Genomic DNA, 19,979 nt, shown 5'->3' with positions numbered 1-19,979 from the left:
GTCGCGCTTTTGCGCTTGTTCTTCTTCTTTTTACTCGCTCTGCGCGACAGAGTCTCGGTTTCTGTACTGGCGCCTGGAGCATCAATTGTCGTCGATGTTTCAGGTGTATCGACTTGCTCGACTATAACGGGAACGTCGTCGCGAGGCTGATCAGTGGTAGAAGCGTCCAACTCGGTCTCTTTGGCAGTCTGCTCATCCTGAGCAGCGCGATCAATACTCTCGTCCTTTTTTTGCTCCGTCACATGCCCAGTGCCAAACAAAGCTGGCTCAGTTAGTTGCTGGTCTGTCTGAACCTCTTGATCAGCTGCTGGTGACACCATCTGATCGACCTTATCACCTAGAGCAGGGCGTTCAGTGTCATCGCCAGTCACTGCTTCAGGCTTTCTAAACTCCTCGGCGTCTTCAAAGACATCTTCCTGAGTGCTATCAACCTTGACGGAGACAGGTTCCGCATTAGGATCAAGGGACTCGCCAGAAAGCTGACATTCCTTGACGGAGACAGGTTCCGCATTAGGATCAAGGGACTCGCCAGAAAGCTGACATTCCTTGGCAATTCCTGATTCTGCCGACTGGGCTGAGGGCTCCTCTGTCGTCGGTACGTTTGTTGTGCTGCGCTCTGCAAGCTCTGTTTCGCTCACAGCTGTTTCGCCAACAATAGGGACAGACTCTTTCTCCACTTCCTGGGAGGTTTCTTTCTCAACTTCCGAGCCCGGCTGCATGGATTCGGTATTATCTGCAGGTGCTTCATGGATCACAGCATTTGACGACGAAGCAGGCGCCTCCGATACAGTTGCAGTGCCTGGCTCCGAGGAGTCAAGATTCTCCTGTGGATGCTCCACCATAATATATCCATCAGATGGGTCCCCGGACTCGGTTGTAGACTCCTGCTTGCTGGATTCAAGTTTCTCCACATCGTTTTCCTCTAGGGGCTCAGCAGTAGGCTCAGCAGCGGGTTCGGCAGTAGTCTGAGTGGGAGGCTCAGGAGCAGCCTCAGCGGTAGGCTCAAGAATAACCTGAGCGATAGACTTTGGCTCAGCAATAGGCTCAGCAGTATGCTCGGGCTCGGTTGTAGGCTCAACGGAAGGCTCAGTGGAAGGCTCAGTAGAAGGCTCCGCGATAGGCGCCACGGTAGGTTCGGCGGTAGGTTCAGCGGAAGGCTGGGGCTCAGAAGTAGGCTCAGCGGAAGGCTCATGAGTAGCCTCAGTGGTGGATTCAGAAATAGGCTCAGCAACAGGCTCAGTGGTAGACTCAGTGGTGGGCTCGGGAAGAGGCTCAGCAACAGGCTCAGTAGAAGAATCAGCTATATGCTCAGCGGTAGGCTCAACGGAAGGCTCAGTAACATCAATAGTTGCTGGGCCTTCATTGTCTGTCATAGAGACTGAGCCCTTGCTCTTCTTTTTCTTCTTTTTATCCCGCTTGGCCTTCTTGCCCGAAGCCACAGTATCCGAGGTTGTCTCTTCAACGTCGATGGAAGATTCCAATTCAGGTTTCGCGGCGCTGTCCAACAAAGGAGCCTCAGTAGGGCCTCCCTGCTCGAAACTTTCGGCGGAACGGTCACCTTCCAAGTGAGCAGTTTCTTCCACTTCCCGTGCTTGCCCATGCGCAGGCTCATGGTCTACCATTTCGACCGGAAGTTGTTCGGGAAGGAGAGATTCGTCAGCTGACAGTGGCCCTTCGTCCGGTGCCGAGTCGGCTGGCTTTTCCACGGCTGCAGTTGAAGGTTCTGAGCCAACTTGCTCATGTGAGGGTGGATCTTGCGAAAGCACATCTACCTCCTTCTCAGGCTCCGCTGATTCTAAACCCTCCATTTGGGATTGCTGTACAAGCGATTGGATAGGCTCTTCAAGATGCGACGCGATCTCAGAAGCATCCAAGTCGAGGCTTTTGCCCTGCTTTTTCTTTTTCTTGTTCTTCTTCTTCGATGGCTTCGGAGGTGCATTCTCGGTCCTAGAAACTTCGAGCTGTCCCTCAGCAGTCTCATTGCTAGGTACGGCCCGTGTCTCAGTCACGGGGCTGGAACCGCCGGGAATAACTTCTTGGTCGGCTATTTGACCCTCTTGCTCGTCACTAATGCTTCTAGATAGCGGCTCTGGCGTGAAATACTCCTCAGCTGGCTTGTCAGTCACTTCCTCTTTGGGCTGTACTTCATCTGATTCTTGACTGGAGACACCTTCCGCATCAGTTGTACTTGTTTGCAGGGGCTCTGGTCCTTCGGAAATTTGTTCTGGGGCTTCCTGGGCGCTTGGCTCTTCACTGTATGGCTTAAGAGCCCGTTCATCTTGTGTCGCGCCATCCAATGTCCGCTCTGCTATAATTGTGACCGGACTATCCGGCTCCGGTTCCCGAGATTCCGCGTCAGTAGCAGAGGGTTCTGGCACGGTTGCGGCCAGAGAAGCACTTGTCAAATTTGCAGGTTCCAAATCAAAGACCTCCCCAGCCGTCGGTAGAGGCCCGGTGTTCAATGCGCCCCAACGTAGCTTTCCATCGTCCAAACAAAGACGACTAGCTTCGTCGGTGCTATTTCTGGTTGCTGCATCGAAGCCCTCTGTCTCAGGTTTATGTTCCTCGGAAGGTATCTCTACGTGCATCTGTCCCGCGTCGCCCTCGGGTCGGTCTCCTGATTCTGATTTCTTGTCTTCCTGGGGAACACTTGACTCAGATGATCGTATCGCTGCTGCAACCGCAGGATCAGATTGACTCATTGGTTCTGTGGGTATATCTGCCTGAGAAGGTGAAGATGAACGTTGCTCTTCGCTATGCAACGGCATCGGATTGGGTGTTTCAGGAATGACCAGCCGATCTTTGCCCTGGGTCGCTTCGCTAGCGAGATCATCTGCGATCTGTCGGCCTTGAGGCTCTGGACTTGTTCCACCTTCAAAGCCATACGGATGGCCAATCTCATTATCTGCGCTAATTGTAGAAGCAGCAGCCGTACCATCGACTCCGGCAGATCTTAGATCATCACTTGGGGTGTGCACTTGCGTCGGAAAGGCCGTTGTTGTTTGGGTTGGTGTCGTGTCAGTGGTCTCCGAGGGTTGGAGAAACTTGTCCTCTGGGGTCGAAGGCCGCATTTCAAAGATGGGGGCCATGCCTTGCTTAGTTTCCGTACCTTGTTCGTCCTTCGGGCCAAGTGAAGAACCCTCGGCCGATGGCAGCTCGTTCAAAATTGGAGATGGAGGAAGATCAGGGAATGAGCTAAGATCCTGCAGAAGCTCAGAAGGAGAATGAAACTCGTACTTCACTGCATCTTTGTTGGGCGGAGGATGGTGAAGAACGTGGTTGAACGAATTTGCCGTGGGAGTCCCTTGTTGAGAATCAAGAAGTTCGTGGTGATCATTGTCATCAGAAATGTCCCTGGTGTTAGAAAAGTCCAGATCGCTGGGTCGTGGTGGTCCATGGATGTGTTGACTCAAATCAACCATCTCCCAGTTCTTTTCTTCTGGGAGGGCCGTGAGGTCTTCGGCCGACGCATTGGCTGAGGTGGTCTTACTTGACGGTAACGACGGCAGGGCCTCGTCGGGTTGAGGCTCGGCTTTGCTGGTACTATGCCGCTCTACGAGCCAGAGAGGTCGGATTTCCCGAGAGTTCTTGAACTCTGTTGAAGCTGGCCGGCGGTGACGGCCCTGGGTGGGAGAGCTTGGGGAAGGTGTCACGGATGAGAGTGAGGGCGATCGAGTTGTTCGAGGAGAAGTGGGAGGCCGGCGGAAATGCAGAGGAACTGCGGTGGGCGAATCAGATGTACGCAACACAGATGACCGCCGAGACCCTGGGCCCGACTCATCTTGAGCCTCTTGAGTCTCTTGGGCTTTCTTCAGCTCCGGGGAAGTCGGTCTACTCTGTGACAGCGGGGCAGGCTGGACTGTCTTCTCTGATGCAGGCGGAGATGCCGAGCGACTTCTAAGTCGTTGATCCAAGACATTAAGACCCAAGCCCGTAATTGCAGAGTCCTCAAGCCCTGAAGCACCATGTTTTGGATCACCTTCGTCTATCTGACTTGGCAATTCAGGGCTGTCTCCTAAAAAAGCCCGTGGCTCATCGTCTTCCGGTGAGAAGCTCGGTTCCTGTACGGGGGGAAAGACGAGAGGAGAGATCTTAGTACGTGGGTCATTTGTAGCATTTCAAAAGCAACATGTGGGAATATTCAGGGCAAAGTGATGATTACAGGTCATGCAAGGTCATTCAAAACGGAACGGAAAAAAAGAAATGAAAAACAGCCAGGCACTATACCTTCTCATACTCTTTCAATCGTCCAGAGTCATAAACATCATCGTATCTCTGTCGCCGTTGGTCCTCTCTTCGCTGCCTGCTGGATTTATAATTCTCAAGGTTAATGTTTTCTTTATCGGGCCCGATCAAGCTCTGATCGTCCAGGTCTCTGCTCTTTCGGGTCTCCAACTCGTTGTCCAGCGAGTCAGCTCGGCTAGAACTGCGCCGCCGAGAAGACTTTTCTTTACGCCGGGGGCCAACCTCGGATTGAACTTCGCGCGAGGAGCGCCTATCGGCAGATGAGCTTCTGCTAGCTATCGGCTCTGAAACTCTCGAGCCAAAAAGGTTACTCAGAAAGCCACCGGAGCGTTTTCCCTTATCCTTCTCATCCGCTTTCCTGGACTTCTCTGCAGTGTCTCCGAGCCTAGTGAGGGAGGAAGCGGCTGAAGCGGTGGTTTCCGAGTGGTCACTATCACGCTTGGTACGTCTTTTGCGTCTTTTCCTTCTTTTGTCCGAAGTGTTGGCTTCAGTAAGTGAAGATTTGTCATCTTCATTCGGCCCCGAATCGCTTTCACTCTGCTCTTCCCTCTCTTGTCTTGTTAGAGCATCGATGTCTCCAAGAACAGGCGCTGAGACCACAGATCTTGAAACATCCTTATTCGCATCATTCCAACCACTGGGTGTCTTCCTTTCAGACAATGGCGCTCCTGTGTCAAATCCTCCAGGCATAGAAAGAACCTCTTCCACAGGCGCGGCAAATTCATCGCGGGGACCGCGGAGGATCACAGTGGGTTTACTACCGCTCGTCTCAAACACCCGTCTCAAAGTGTCTTTTGGTTCCTGTCTTTGGCTAAGTTGCTCAATCACCTCCTGGGCAATTGAGATCCGTGGCGCATCATCTCTTTCCATGGTAGTGTCAAGTGATTCGTGCTCCGGGCGTATAGGATGATCTCTGCTGGGCAGATTCCCAACCGCCTTGTCATACACGTCGTCGTCTGGTGTCTCGACCTCTCCTTCGACAAAGCCGTGAGGCTCTGTGCGACGGTGTTCAATATTTTCCCATGGTGAGACAAAGATGGTGCCAGCCTCAGGGGCCGCCGATGTTCGCGTATGGTAGGTTGGATCATCCGTGACAAGGGAAGGATCGAAGCCTGCGGCGGCGGTAGCTGCAGCCACGGCGGCTGCAAATTCTATGTCGACACCACCTACATGCGGCGTGCTGCCAGAACGTGGAACATCCCGAAAGTCTGCGGGGATGTCGTGAACATCTTGAGCCAAGCTTGGTTCACCCCGTCGGTCTTGTTCTTCTCCTCTAGGGAAGTCCTCAACAGACAGCTCGGAGGATGTGGAGGGCACCTCATACTCATGAGTCTCGTGTCTGCCCCATGACACACGTGAACCAGTTGGCGGGCGCTCGGTATGTTCGCTTTCTTGGAGGTGCGCAGGAACCAATGTTATCGGTGACGAGGCACCTTTGACAGAACCACTGAGACTTTGAGGAGGCGTGGGCTCGATAAGCTTCAATGCTGGCACTGGCCATGGAAGACCACTATATTCAGGATGGGGCTCTTCCGTCAGACGCAAAGACTCAATCGCAGGTTCCGCTTCGATGATAGTCGGCATCGAGGTGGGCTCCCGGCGCTTGTAAGTGTCAGGGCTGTAACGAAGCTCCTCGGGTGCAAAGAATTGCGCATAGTTGTCGTAGACTGGCTTTTTGCGATAAAGATCCTTGAATGCATGGGTCTTGACACTTTCTTGTTGACGCTCTGTTTGCGGACGTTCCTCCACCGTATGTTTCGACTCTTCTGACAATGGAAGGCTTGATGCTGTCGAACTCGAGTCTGGGATCCGACGTCTTTCGGCCCTGCGTTTCTCTCGTCGTTCCTCGTGACGCCGCTGGCTAGCGGCGTCAGACGCTTCATCGTAGGAGCCCCTACCGGATAGCACTGTCGCTGCGACAGCAGCACCTATAGTACCTGTTGCTGCTGCACCAACCCATGATACCGGTTCTCTGTCGCGATGTGAGTGCCCATCATCACTTTCACGTCTATCACAATCCCGGTCTCCCTGACGGCTTGCTCGATACTCAGACTCCCAAGATGCTGGTTCCTGCTCTCGATCAACAAGCTGTACCCCGTTTTGATATCCGGCATCCCGTCCCATTGCTTCCTGTCGAGTGGAACGTCGCTCTTTGTCCGCCTGTTCGTCTGTGAGGTCGAACTGAACAGATGCCTGTTCCTTGGTTGTGGAGCGACGCTTCAGGCCGGACACGGGAGGTTCCTCGAGAGCCTCGGTAGGGAAGACAGGTGACGAGTCGCTACGGCGGTGTGCGCGATTAACATTTAACACCATCTCATTTTGCCTGTCGAATTCTGGAATTCTGTTGGTGCGATCATCACCCCTCCGGTCATAGAACCTTGTTTCGTGAGGTATGATAGATTCCTCGAAGACAGGCAGTCCGCTTGGTGCACTATACGCGTGGATGGACTCCCCTTGACTGATGTATACGGCTTGTGAGACCGGTGTGACAGGCTGTGGCTGTTGTAGGGGAATAGGCCCTGGTCGAACTAAGGGTGGCTGATTGAGAGGCATTGACGATAGGTCGAAATTGCTGTGAGGCGAGGATTCGTTGATGGGCATTGGCGCCACCTGTTGAAGACTTGCAACGCTATTGGCACCATGACTGGATGACTTCGCGTCTCGGGGATAAGTCGACGCGAGGGCAGCCGTTCCGAGCCCGGCAGCTACTGCAGCACCGGTAGGCAAGCGGTGTTCAGATTGGTTGGGGCTTCTCGTATTCTTCTTTTTCTTCTTCTTCTTCGTCTTCTTTTTGCTTCCCCATCCCCAAGTCCACCTGTTTCTCTGGGAGTCAGACGAGTGCTGAGAATCACTACTAGAGAACAGCCCACTGCCACCAAAAGCGAGAGCGGAGTTGACGCTTGAGGAAGATTGGTCGCCCGAATCTAAGTCTTCCCATCCATCATCGTTGGCTGCAGAGGACGCATAATCTGACCGACCCGATCGATAGTCCTTGCCGGCAAGAATCTCTCCTCGTCGTCGACTCACTCTATGAGACGAAGCGGCCAAGGCCGTTGCTGCTGCGCCCAAACCGAGCAATGCTGTGTCAACATCTCCCTCCTTCCTATTCCGCCTGGTGGACTTGTTCTTGGGTTTCCTGGCGAAGCCACTTCCGAAGGCAAGATCCGCGTCCAAGGAAGATGATGACGAGTTATTGAAGGAAAACAATCCCCTGCGTTTCTTGGTCCTCTGCTTCTGCCGGTTTTCAGAAGAAGCTGTGAAAAAGGAACTGAGACCACTACTCATAGACTTTCGACCTGGCCGTGAAATGTCAACGAAGGATCCGTCAGACGAGGATGCTTTTCGCTGTTTGTTCTTGGACGAGGTTATGCGGCTGCTAGTCTCATGACGTGGCTCAGACTGGGACAGAGTTGCCGTACCAAGAGCAGCACCCAGCGCTGCATCTCTCAGGCCAAAGTGTCGTTGGGTCCGAGACGAAGATCTAGACCTTGAACGCGAGCGAACGTGGCTAGACTCGTATTTGCTAGGTCTCGTGTCCGAGTAAGAGCTTCGATCAACCCGTTCACGGGATCTGCTGCGATTAGACCGACGATGCACGCCACGAGATGTTTGACTTCGTCGGCCAGAGGTTGACGCACCCTCACTGCTGTGAGAGGAATGCCGTGAGCTCGCGACTCGGCCTGATTGAATACTATAACTTTCGTCGAATTCCTTGTTGGTGAAGATCGACTTGACTGCATATCCTCCGAGCAAACCAGGCAGCCATGAGCTTCCAGATGACCTTTTGCGACGTCTCCCTTCATCGTCGGAAGACGAATAGCGGCTTGCTTTATCGATGCGGGAGGCTGCGCTATAACGATCGCCCTGGCTGCGGCCAGAACCGTGGTTATGCTTGCGAGGTGCGTCTCGAGATGATGTGCCCGGCTCAAAACAGTACTTGCAGATACCAATGGACTCCGTATAGTCCTCGAACATTCCCACTGCTTCAGTATCGCGCCAAAAATCGATGATTTTTTCCAAGGGTCCCCGCTGACGTTGTTGAAAGGCTAGCGCACCAGATTGAAATGGAGCACCATGGTAGACAGCCGCATGATGCGGATGGAGAGGACTTGCTGCGTACCCGACTCCTGCTGCATGAAGTGCTGGCTCCTGGTGAGGGGGGTAGGTCGCAAGACCGCCATGAGCCAGCTCGGTTTGGGAAAGCTCTTCGTAATTCTGCATGGTGTACTGAGAAGAATGGACACTCGAGGAATGATGGTGGTGTCCCATCATGTAACCTGCTGCTGCTCCTGCTGCGGCCGCGCCAACAGTTGCGCCCATTCCATGCGGAGGGGATGAGTTGTGTGCGGTTGGAGGATTTGGCGGAGCGTAGGTTGAAGGAGACTCTGTGTACACTGGCTCTGAGAATTCAGCTGTGGCTACTGATGCGGCGGACACGACAGCCGGCGGCTCGACCTCGGCAATCTGGACCCATGGCTTGGGTGGTTTTTGTGGCTTAGTCGCCGGGGCCGATGTGCTTTGTGTCGGGCCCTGCTGAGTATTCGAGGGAACCGGAACAGCATCGTCATCGTAGTACGAAGCCGCTGCGCCAACCTGGCCCATGCTACTGGGCTCGGGTGGCGGGTTCGGTACCGAAGAAGCCGCCATCAAATGCGCTTGGCTACTCGGAATCACCATCTGGGGCTTCGGACGAACGCCGGGTTGGTCTTGGACTGATTGGCCTTGATCGCCATAGTATTCCGCAGCTTCTCCGGCAGGATTTGGCGGCCTATACGGTTCAGCGAAGGTTGTAGGAAACTGGTCGGGAAATTGCTGCTGCACATGAGGGTCGTAGAACGCCGCCACATGAGCGGGGCCCGACCCCGAGGTGCCTGGGATGGAGTCATAGGAATGTGCGGAGTGGGGAGGTAGACCGGAGATATCGTATTCGCTCCTTGACCGCGACGTGGGTGTATCTTCAGCGAGCGCTGTTGCGAAGCTATCGCCCGACTGTGTCCGTCGACGCTCTGCACGATCACTGTCGCGGCCGCCCGACAGCACCTCACCCCCGCGTCCGTCCCGTTCCAGTCGCATGCGCTCGCGCTCGCGACTTGGCGACCTTGCCCGCTCGCGCCTGCGGAAGTATCTGTCCTCGCTCTCGCCATTGTCCCGATCCCGAGCGCGACGGTCAGTAATGTCGGAGTCACTGCGTTTGGGGGTCCGCTCAATTACAATACGATCGGGTTCAGCGGGCAAGCCCTGGTCTGCTGTCGCATAGCTCGAAGCGACCGATTCGCCGGTCGCGCTGGCGGCATACCGCCTGCTACGGCTACCGGAAGACGGGTAGGTCGATAGATCACCCAAGCCACGATCACGGTCGTCACCCCGCGATGATTTGCGGCTCACTGTGGAGGATCTCGAGTCGGTGCGGCGGCGGCGGCTACTGCTTTTGGAAGTCGAACTGCTGCGGGCATCGGAGGACGAGCGGCCCCCGCCCATCAGGGCTTTGAACATGATAAGCAGCGAGCAGTAAACGCTCTAACAGCTCAGGCAACCATGGAGGAGATTTTCAACCCGTGGGAGGTTTGATTGCCAGAGCAATGGAATTGGTATTGTCGTTGGCCCACGAAAGGGGCTGGAAGGGGATTAGTGGGACTGTGCGCGAAAGGAAATCAAAGAGCTGAAAAGTGACGACGGATGGGATAATAACGATGGAGAAGAACGGGGGAGGTGGGAAGCGAAGGGAGAGAAGAAGGCAGGCGGTGGGAGAGGGGAGAAGGGGAGAGAGTGAGAGGAGAGGAGTGAACTCGGCGAAATAGACAGGGAAGACAAAGTTCGAATGCGAAAGAGAGAAAAAAGACAAAGCGAACCTTTGGAGGATGAGGAGGCTGGGGAGAGTAATTAGTGTGCTTGGTGGATGAATATAGTAGCGGTGGTGGTGGTGGTGGTGGTGGTTGTGATTGTTGTGGTTATGGTTGTTGTGTGGAACTCGGGAGCAGGAGGAACCAAGAAAAGTAAACAAGTGAACCGTGGATCTTTGCTGGTTGGAAATCGGGAGGGAACCTTCAACCTTGAACGTAGGGGAAGGGGAAGGTCGAAGGAAAAACCGGGGGGGCTGGCTGGCTGGCTGACACTGGACCACTAATGGGCCTTAGCGGGCTGGGCAAGACCCAGAACGGATTGTAGATGATGGGCAGATGAACCGGACACGATTTAGATTCATGAAGCTCACTAGTTAGTGATGAATGAAGATTGATGATGAATCAGAAGGGAAGCAAGTGTGCGTGGGAAGGAAGGCTGAAAGGAATGTGGGGTAATTCAGGGAAGCTGGGTCAGAATGCGGGTAAGACAGGCAAGATGAAGATACCAGTGATGGGGAAGTTGAACCGAATGAAGGAGTGCAAGGAGAAGATAATGATGAGAATGATGGCAATGGAACACAGGAAAAGTCGCTGAGCTGTCAGTCAATCTGTTGTTGCATGGCAGATGGATTGGAGAAACAAGGGAACTCGCGGTGAGGCTGAGGCTGGGCCGACCGATCGATGCACGTGCACCGGCGGAAATGACGGCTGGCTGGGCTGCTTGATTGGCTCTGGTTGCAACACTCTCAGCTGCTAACTTGGAAGTACTTTACTGCCTACCTGCATACAATAAGTGCAGTACATCGATCCATAACGATTCTTCCGTTCGCCCCCCCCCAATTGTATGCAAGTGTTAGCTATCGACTTGCATGCGCACGCCATCTAACCTCTCTTCCAAACCTTTGCGCTTTCTCCACAACAAAGTGTCTAGCTACATTCGGCCTCAGCGACATGGAGTCTATGTCGCTCGTGTATATACAGCTTGGGGAAATGGGCCAAGAAATAAAGAAAAGCAGAAAAAAGAAAAAGGAAAATAAAGAAAGCTCGGTGTATAGTACCCATACATGGGTAAATGAGGTGCACCGCACCACAGAAGATAAGGCAGTCACCATTCAAACAGACCACCCTCGGTCATAAATATTAACAATGCATTGTATGACCACCCCAGACCAAACCCCAAAGAAGAGCAATATAAAGGAAGAGAAACCGCAAACATTGTAATATACGTGATCTTCACCCTTGATGCGCTCAAAATGCAAAGCAGATATACCTCCCATTTCACTGTTCACCTCGTGAGCACGAGACAGTCGACGCCACATCAACTCCCAAAAGCAGGGCCTACTCCCATGGCCCAGATCAACTCCTGGGGAAAAAAAAAAAAAAAAAAAAAGAAGGGAAAATAAAACGAATATGACGAACACATGATAACGGGCATTGCGAGTGGCCGTCCTGCCCTGCATCGATCCAAGACAACCGATGAGACATACAATGAGCAAGTGAAAGACAGGTTTTGATAGCAATCCACAAAGAGTAACATAAAGCCGCTGGACATGACCCCGTGTATGACCAACATATCCCAGAACACTGAGTAGGAGGGGGAAGCCCGCGTAGACCGGGATTGCCAATTGGGTACAATTCATCAAGGAGCGTTGTATAACGAGTATAAAGGGTGGTTGGAAAGCAATGATGGCAGGAGTATCGCACAATCATTCGCAGGAATCTGTTCGGTCTCAGGCTGTGGCATCGTAAAGATCCTTGTGCGTAATTACGCCTGGATGAAGCTTTCAATTGTATCTCCGAAGATTTTCTCGTATATCTCGCTCAGAATCTTCGCATCAGCTCGCAAGCTAGGCGAAATCTCGCGGCTTTGGAGAAGGAATCGGATGGTTCGCTTCATGAGTCGCTCTAAGTCGCTCCGATCGACAAGCTCTGATAGACTCGACATATACGTAGCCGACAGCACCAACATGTTACCAAATTGACTAGCAAACAGAAGACCGGTCAGTAAAATGTGTCAGCACGTCGGGGATTGAGAACAACAACATACGCGTGAGCTGTGCCAAAGATGTTGGTCACAACAGGACGACCGTCAATTCCGTCGAAGGCCTCGGTACTCAGTATGGCGGAGTCGATGCACACCTTGCAGGCTCTCCGCATCTTGGGCTGGAGATCGCGATATGCGTAGGATGCCCAATTCCCACCTCCTGGGGTCGGGGTTGGAGCACTCCGCGCGGCTGGACCGGCATCACTGGCTAGACGTGCCATACCAATGGCGCGTTGGCTGTGGGTCAGGGATGGGGACACTTGTTGTGACTTCGAACCCGAGATCGCCGATCCAGTAGGAGAGTCAACGGATGCCGAGCTACCAGTGTCGTTGGCAAAATGTAGGGCATGGAATAGAAGCGGCCGATGAATGATGTACCGTGCCCCGTAGTATTTGGCCCGCATACGGGCCACATTGATGTCTTTCGATGGTGGATCCGTGTCTTTCCAGCGCATCACTTCAGGCAGACTGCTCCTCCATAGTTCCAAATTCATGCTCAGGATTTCTTGAACATGGGAAGACCAACGCGATTCTCCCTTCCCTTGGGTGGATGTTAGCTGAATGGTTGAGGATCTATGCGGGCAGCTCACTCACTTTCCACTTTGTACAGATCTGTATGGACTCGATTGAGAACCTTTCTGAGGTGAATCTGCGCGGAATAGAAGAACATCATCATGGTGCTCGGGGCAGAGATCTCGTTCGGTAGAGTCAGTGTATATTTTCCTTTCGGCAAAGAAATTCGTCCTTCTGATCGGGATATGCCGCTAGCCGGAAGATCGAGTTCCGCAAGAATATCACTACACGAAGGTGCGATTAGTTCGGTGAACAATCAGTCAGTGTGAAGCGGCGCAAACTGTACCTTTCCAGTTGCAAACAGGTCCAATATGCGAAGTCAATGGAGTCTTTGAGGGGTCCATCAACATACTGTTCATATCGTTTTCTGCCGCATGAGTTAGACATATACTGCACGTAACAACTCGATCTTCTAAACTCACGTCCGCACAAGCACCTGACAAGCTCTTGCTGCTTGATAGATCCACCCGTGGCTCTGAAAAGGGTGCGCCAGTTGTCCGGCATATAATCCTGCAAGTAAGGCTGCTTGAACATGGTCAAGGCCATTCGCACCTTGTAAGCTTCCCAAGATCTGGGTCGCATATGCATAAAATGCCAGGCCGGGAATGACATCTATGTTCCGCGGTTTCCGGGGGTGGAACGATTGCCCGGTGCGATCCGATGATGCCTTGCGACCATCCATCGAAGAAAAGGATTGGCCATCCTGAGAATAGAAGCTGCCTTGTGGTGGCACGGCTGACAGAGAATCTGCCCGTGAAAGCATGTTTCGGGAGGTAGGACCTGGGATCCACTCATCTCGAAAGTTTAGAGGGACATCAGTAACCGGTCCAGGAACGGGAGGTTTGGTTGCACAGATGCTACCAAGCGCAAGAACTAGAAGGCTGATTGCATTTTTCAAAGACTTCTCGACACGACGGCCGCCATCGGGCGTAATGGAGCTGGGAGATGGGACATCGCAGCCCACACCATGCAGAGTCTCGCAGGATCGCTTTCGCTTTGCGCTCCGCGGGCCATTGCCATTGCCGTTGAGAATGGGCGCTGGAGTTGCATTTGCCGGAGGGCAGTACCGTGTAATGAATCTTTCCATTCGTTCTTCCAGTTCATTCTGGTTGAGGAACGGGTGGAGTTTGTGTATGTGATCCATGTAGCTCTGATAATAACAGCGAACGGTAGCGGCATCCGTAGTAAAGTGCCCATTCTCATCTAGAGCGTCTGGCCTGGTTCTGACGGGTGTGCCTTTCTGATGAGGTACGGGACCCCATGGTCCACCAGCTGCCGCATCATTTGCGTAGGTATGATCCCGGGCAGGATTCCCATTCGGCGGTGGTGATGCGGTCAGGTCCTCACTGTCGTTATGGCCTTCACCCCGCCCGTAAACAAGGATCAGACCGCGTTCTTCCTCAAGCCTCATCACATAATCCTCGTCATACTCGCGCGGGGAAAGAAGGCTTTTGATTGACGGCCACATGAGCAGTTTGTGGGCCGCCGTGGTATGTTCAACGGGAATAGAAAGTTCACCGTCCTCGCCTGTCACCAGCATCTGTGGCTCCCCCTCGGCAGCCTTCTCGAGTTCCCGATTCACAAAGTTGGATATTGTCTCGTCTTTGGTCTCGGTTTTTTGGAGGAGATCGGCGATGTCTGGTTTCGACAGTCGGCTGAGTGACTGTTTCTGCGTCTCGGCAGCCTGTATGATTTTGGTGTCTGAAATTCCGGTTCCTTGCAAAATAGCCGTGAGCTGGTTCCCTTGCTCAACTTGCATTGATACCACCCGTCGTATATGTTCTATCACTGCATCCTCCAGCTGTTGCACACGGTCCATCATTTGTTGGGTCGCTCTTTCTTGTCTTTGGAGGCCGTCAGCATGCGATCACCAAGACCTAGAATTAGAAGGGAGGGTGGATCACAGACTTGTGAGGGGGCACTTCTTTATAAACACATATCAAGTTATTTTCTTTGCAATGACTGCATGCCGGACGACCCTCATCGCACTTGGCCTTTCTTGCTCGGCATTGATCACACGCCTTGAAGGATAGCGACATTACGGAAGTCAGTCGACACAATTTTATAGCGGCCACGGTTCCAAGAGAAGAAGACGTTCAATTACCTGTTGAGCCCGAGCTGCCTTGCGATGGCGCATCCCGAATGCCTGATTTGGATAGTAGGCAGGATCGTAAGGTGTAGGGGTCTGTGAGAGGGGCACCGGTGGAGTATACGGAGCTGGGGGTAAGGTTTGTGGGGGCGGTGCAGGGTCACCGACAACCCCAGGCGTCTCTGGGGGAGGGAACGACATTCGTGCCACTGGAGGCCGATACTCTGGTGGTGCGGAATGAGGCGTCGGCTCATGAGACGCTCCGTTCATCGGCGGGCGGAAATTAGGGTGAGGTGGAGGTGGCGGCGGATGCGTCTCTGGGGGGGTATGCGTTGGTGGTCCAGGTAGACTGGTTTGCCGAGCATATGGCCCATCGGGAGGAAGCTGCGGCAGTTCCCGGTTCGACATGACAGAGTACGGGTGCGAGTGCAGCGGAGGCTGAGGTGCGCTCGACGTGCGCCGCTGGTCCGCGGGGTGGGGGTCGAAAGAAGGCGCGTATGGAGGACGCCATGGCTGGTCAAACACGCCGGACGTGCTGGGCAGACCATGCGATCCTTCGGGGAGCGGGATGCGATGCATTGAAGCGAGCAAGTGCGATGGGCGATGCCCAGTCGATACAACCTGGCTGCGTTTGGGCTTCTGTTGAACAGAGACTTGCGGGCTAAGCCCGGAGCGTCTGATTGTCGCAGATCAACAACCGATAATCAACTCAATGGTAGGCCATACAGTCACGAGGACATGGTTACGATCGAAATGAGCACAGATGCTGTTGATGTGCGGCCGGAGTGCTGGGGGTAAATGGAAAACTTGAGCCGCCCCTGGCAAGAGTTGCACCTCGTCCAGCGATCAGGGTGTCGGAAAATACGATAGCAACTTCTTCGTTGCGTGTCAAATTGGTCTCGGCAATTGGCTTCAGAGCTGTGCGATCCTCTTTGTTGCTCGAGACTGGACCAAGGAAGACCATGCGCCGCACCTTTCACGGTAGCGATAGAATCGCGAGGTGGGGGGCAAGAAAGGATCAGCAGGAAGTGGTCGCTTCTTGCGCGAATAAGTAGCCTGGCAATCGTTAGCTTTGTTTGGATAGAGAACGTGAGTCGAATGGATGGCCGAGTGATCAAGCAACAAAGGAGCATTTTGGCCGTACAGGGTTCGCAAACCAGGTGATGAGAGTGAGGGATTAAAGGGACGGCAGGCAGCACATCGTAGTAAACAGACACAGGGCTAGGGGGCAAGCCGTGCTTGCAATATCATTCGGCCATCGGTCGCAACACAAGAAAATCAACCACAAGACCGGTAGAGTTCAAGGCGCATGTATAAAATGCGTGAGAGGACGGGTAACAGTTGCATGTATAGCAGGGGAGAGGGGTTGGAGGAGGGGCGGTGGAGGGGGGAAGAGGGGGGGGGGAGAGAGAGGGAGAGCGAAGAAGAAAGAGACAACCGCCAACGATCCGCGCAGGTAGAGAGACGAAGGTAAATCAATGAGTGAGAGGAGTGGAACACACCGAGACTGGTTTGTCGTGGAGGGATGGATGGATGGATGGATGGATGAATGTACGGTCAGAGTGTGTGGCTACTATTAGTGGCCGTCGAAAATAGGCCGATAGACTGGCTGGACGAGAATCACAGACACCGAGCTCTATCGGGAGGGGAAGGGGGTTTGGAGAATGACAGTCGTCAGAGTCGGCCTAGTCGTAGTAGCAGCGCTCTCGGTAAGCACTTGGAGAGGGGGAAGACAAAGAAAGTCTCAGATACAATGTCCCAGCTGCAAGAGGGAGCATTACCCAGACTCCTAGAGACGTTTGGTGGTGTCAGGCTTCGTGCATGTCATGTGAGAGAGAATGTGTGAGGAGAAGGAAAGGCGGAGGAGGAGAGAAAGAGCAATTCCATCACAAGAGGGGAAAACAGAAATCAACGCAACAACATGAAAAAGAAACTCGAGAAAAGAAAAAGAAAAGAAAAGAAAAGAAGAAGCAAGGCAAGAAGGAAAGTTAAGTGGAAGTGTAACATACGCAATGGGTGTGTTTTCCAGGTCAAATTAAATAAAATAATAGTAATAATGATAATGAAATAATAAACGATCCAAAGAATAACCCCAAAAGAAGAATGATCCCAATAGGGTAAAAACGGAAAAAGAAAAGAAAAATAAATACGACGCCGACGACGGGAGGTCAATCAAGTCTGGCAGTTTTTCGATCCAGCGGGAGATGTTTAGGCAGGTAGCTAAGCCAAGCTGTCGGGTCGCCCGGGGGGGGGGGAAGAGCAGGAAGAAGAAAGGAAGGGGAGGAGAGTGGATAAAGTGATTACCTGGATAGAGTGGATAGTACCTACCTAGGAGTAGGAAGTACTCAGTAGTCAGGTCGTAGCGGTAGATCGAACGGTGGTCGAGGTTCGGAGGATTCAGGTTGTGTGGGCTTCTTTTTCCTTAAGAAGAAGGGAAGGAGAAGACAGAGAGAATTTCGGCAACGGGTCCCAGAAGGAAGCAGAACGGGGCTACCGGGCGGGGGGAGGGAGGAGGGAGGAGGGAGGAGGGGGGGTGGTAAAACTAAAGGGAGAAGAAAGAGAAAATGGTGGTGGAAAGTCGAAAGTGGGTGTAAAATGGAGGATGGATGGATCCTCGACGGAATTATTATTAAAACTGTTAAACTGGAATTGGGCATAAGTTGTTGAAGCAGTGACTTCCCGCTTGGTGACTGAATGAAGAACAAGATAAAGTCCGTCGGTCCTCTCTCGGCAACAGCGGGTTGATCTGATGGGGTAAAAGGTAGAAGGTTAGTGAGGTGCGGGATCGAAATGCTGGAAAGAAAGAATGACGATAGATAGATAGATTATTCTTCTGCTGCTGATGGTGGAAGGGGGAGGGGAAAGGAACCCAGAGAGGAATTTCACACTCACTCACTCACTCACTCACTCACTCACTCACTCAAAACGGGGGGAGAAGTCGGGCTCCAAAGTGAGAAAGAAACGAAGGAAGGAAGCAAAGATAGAAAGATAGAAAATCGGAATAAAATAATCTAATACTAACAGGAATGGATGTGCGTGATGAGCAAAGAATTGAAGTATCAGACAAACGGCGTAAAGGCAGGAAGAAGTTGATGAATAAGTTGAAGGGTGTTGATGCCCCTCTTTTCTTCCCTCCAAGTCTCTTTCAAGCTCTCTCTTTCCCTTTCTCCCTTCAAAACAATCTACCTCTAAGCTACTACTTCTACCACAATTCATCATTTCTATCACCTCCGTCTGCTTGCTAATTGACTTTTTTACTAGTGGAGGGGAAGAAGGACGGATCGGATGCGAAACAGCAACAACAACAACAACAACAACAACAAGAACAATTACAATAAGAGGGAACGGACAATAGTAGTAGGTAACTTATACGGAGTAGTTAGGTAGTGTATCTTGCCCCTACGATCCTTTCAGAAAACAACGAAAGTAGTCAGTCAGTTCTCACTGCACTTTGGCTGCGCAACCCTTCTGGACCCCTTCTTCCCCAGAGTCCCTGTCTTCAACTGTTCCGTATTCTAGTCCGGCCGCTGCTGCTGCTGCTGCTGCTGCTGCTGCTAGACCAGCTAAACTACACATAGTTCTACTGTTCTCTTCTTCATCCTCTTTCTCGCTTGCTTGCCTGCCTACCTGCTTGTCCGCCTGCCTGCTTGCTTGCTTGCTTGCTTGCTTGCATGGTCTCCTTCAGGTAAATTGGGACTGGTAGGCCCGAACCATGATCCTGGTTTGTATGAATCAACACAAGCCACCGAAATTGACAGATCGCTTTTCTCGAGGGACTGCCGGGCTGGTCTGGGCTGTCCTCCGCTTGGGTCTTTCTTTTGCAAATAGAAAGAAGAAGAAGAAGAAGCCTTTTTAAATATTGTCTCTCTGGAGATCCCCGTTTCCTCATCGACCACCTATCTTCAAGTCCAGGATCTGGTGATCCACCGCAAAAGATAAAATTAAAATAAGATGATCCCCAAACTCAAGAGGAAAGAAAATAATATAGTCCCTGAAGGGAAAATCCGCGCGCGTGTGGAAATTAAAACATTGTGTGTGAAGAGCGGCGCGCGCGCAGCAAGTGGAGCCGCAGACTGGAGCTGCTGATAGGCTAGGATTGACTAAAAATGTGAATCGTAGGAGCCGGGCAGCAGTTCATCATGAACACAGCCCTTTTTCAAAAAGCTACAGAGTACGGAGTACATGTACATCGGTAACTAAAAGCCCTTCATATTCTTGATCGTCTGGAGATATTCACCCGTAGTAGCAGAAACTGAACTCGCTGAAAGTGGAAGAATGGGGAGGGACCCGGAAAGACAGAGAGAAGCTGTAATGCGAGGGTGAGAGGGAAGGGCCCGCAATCAGTTCCGGTGCTTCCCAAGTGCCACATGGGTTTGACTGGACTTTCGCTCGGCTTGACCCAAAAGGCTTATATGGGAAAAAATCATACTAAGTAGAAGGGGGAAGCAAGGAAAATATCATGGAGGTGTACCAGAGATTAAGAGCTAGGGTGTGACCCCAATTGATTCAACATCGATCATATACCATTGACAGATACAGAGATACAGACAGTAGGTACCGAGAACGCCATAGATGATACTGCCTTGATTATCGGGTCCGATCGAGAACGGCTTTTCTTCGGCTGATGGTCGGTTGATGGACCAGGATATGATCGGTGCCCAAAAGCGCCTGGGGCCGGCTATCCTATTCACATGTGGTAGAAGACTCGGGGGGTGTCAATAAAGAAGAAAGATAGTCATCGGGGAGGGAGAATATGCGGTATGGGTAGGGGTGGAGGGGAATGATGGACCGATGGTTTGATGCTCAATGGGGCATTGTTGAAGAATAAAATGATCTAAAGGGACTGCGAAGTTGATTTGTCCATCAAAGAATGATCCAATCCCTGTGCCCACCAGCCGAGAATGGATAGACATCAAGCTACGAACGAGTAGAATTGGGAGGAGCACGGAAGTTTACATGTGCTTGGTTGCTTCAAGCATGCTTGCTGTTTGTTGTTAGAACCATTTTTCCGGCCTCTCGGTGCCCATTCGACTAGGTACATACAGTACAGTAAATAATGTTTCGGACTCCTACTCTTGTCTCTTGTCTCTTGTGATCTAAGGTAGATCCTTCGACTATGGACAAGGGGGCGACATCCGTTACCTTCAAGGCGTCTGTCTGACTGAGCGGTCAGCTCTTCGTTCGTAGG

At 52.4% G+C, this 19,979-nt stretch overlaps 3 protein-coding genes across 3 annotated transcripts; all 3 read right to left on the bottom strand.

Moving 5' to 3' along the window:
* Positions 1-4,090: 4,090 nt before the first annotated feature.
* BO86DRAFT_151614 (uncharacterized protein) lies at positions 4,091-10,131 on the bottom strand. The gene is made up of 2 exons (XM_025666316.1): positions 10,095-10,131; positions 4,091-9,859 (listed from the first exon to the last, which is right to left on the bottom strand). The coding sequence occupies exon 2, from the start codon at positions 9,736-9,738 to the stop codon at positions 4,222-4,224; it is 5,517 nt and encodes a 1,838-aa protein (XP_025525335.1). The 5' UTR covers positions 9,739-9,859; positions 10,095-10,131; the 3' UTR covers positions 4,091-4,221.
* Positions 10,132-11,523: 1,392 nt separating this feature from the next.
* clcA (putative C6 finger domain protein) lies at positions 11,524-15,451 on the bottom strand. The gene is made up of 7 exons (XM_025666315.1): positions 14,807-15,451; positions 14,611-14,723; positions 13,125-14,546; positions 12,989-13,069; positions 12,724-12,926; positions 12,133-12,670; positions 11,524-12,067 (listed from the first exon to the last, which is right to left on the bottom strand). The coding sequence occupies exons 1-7, from the start codon at positions 15,368-15,370 to the stop codon at positions 11,851-11,853; spliced, it is 3,138 nt and encodes a 1,045-aa protein (XP_025525334.1). The 5' UTR covers positions 15,371-15,451; the 3' UTR covers positions 11,524-11,850.
* Positions 15,452-18,152: 2,701 nt separating this feature from the next.
* Positions 18,153-18,737, bottom strand: BO86DRAFT_151514 (uncharacterized protein). The gene has a single exon (XM_025666314.1). It carries the CDS (start codon positions 18,678-18,680, stop codon positions 18,387-18,389), a length of 294 nt encoding a protein of 97 aa, XP_025525333.1. The 5' UTR covers positions 18,681-18,737; the 3' UTR covers positions 18,153-18,386.
* Positions 18,738-19,979: the final 1,242 nt, after the last annotated feature.

This window comes from Aspergillus japonicus (genome assembly GCF_003184785.1).
Source record: "Aspergillus japonicus CBS 114.51 unplaced genomic scaffold BO86scaffold_45, whole genome shotgun sequence".
Lineage (NCBI taxonomy): Eukaryota > Fungi > Ascomycota > Eurotiomycetes > Eurotiales > Aspergillaceae > Aspergillus > Aspergillus japonicus.
Note: the sequence above shows the minus strand (reverse complement) of the source record. Positions and strands in the feature narration are given on the sequence as shown.

Excerpts from the sequence above, each read along its gene's own strand:
- BO86DRAFT_151614 (XM_025666316.1), bottom strand. The coding sequence starts at position 9,738 with ATGTTCAAAGCCCTGATGGGCGGGGGCCGCTCGTCCTCCGATGCCCGC.
- clcA (XM_025666315.1), bottom strand. The coding sequence starts at position 15,370 with ATGCATCGCATCCCGCTCCCCGAAGGATCGCATGGTCTGCCCAGCACG. Across the intron at positions 14,547-14,610 it reads AAAGAAGTGCCCCCTCACAA|ACAAGAAAGAGCGACCCAAC; the intron begins GTCTGTGATCCA and ends CGGCCTCCAAAG. Across the intron at positions 12,068-12,132 it reads ATCTTTGGCACAGCTCACGC|TCAATTTGGTAACATGTTGG; the intron begins GTATGTTGTTGT and ends TCTGTTTGCTAG.
- BO86DRAFT_151514 (XM_025666314.1), bottom strand. The coding sequence starts at position 18,680 with ATGAGGAAACGGGGATCTCCAGAGAGACAATATTTAAAAAGGCTTCTT.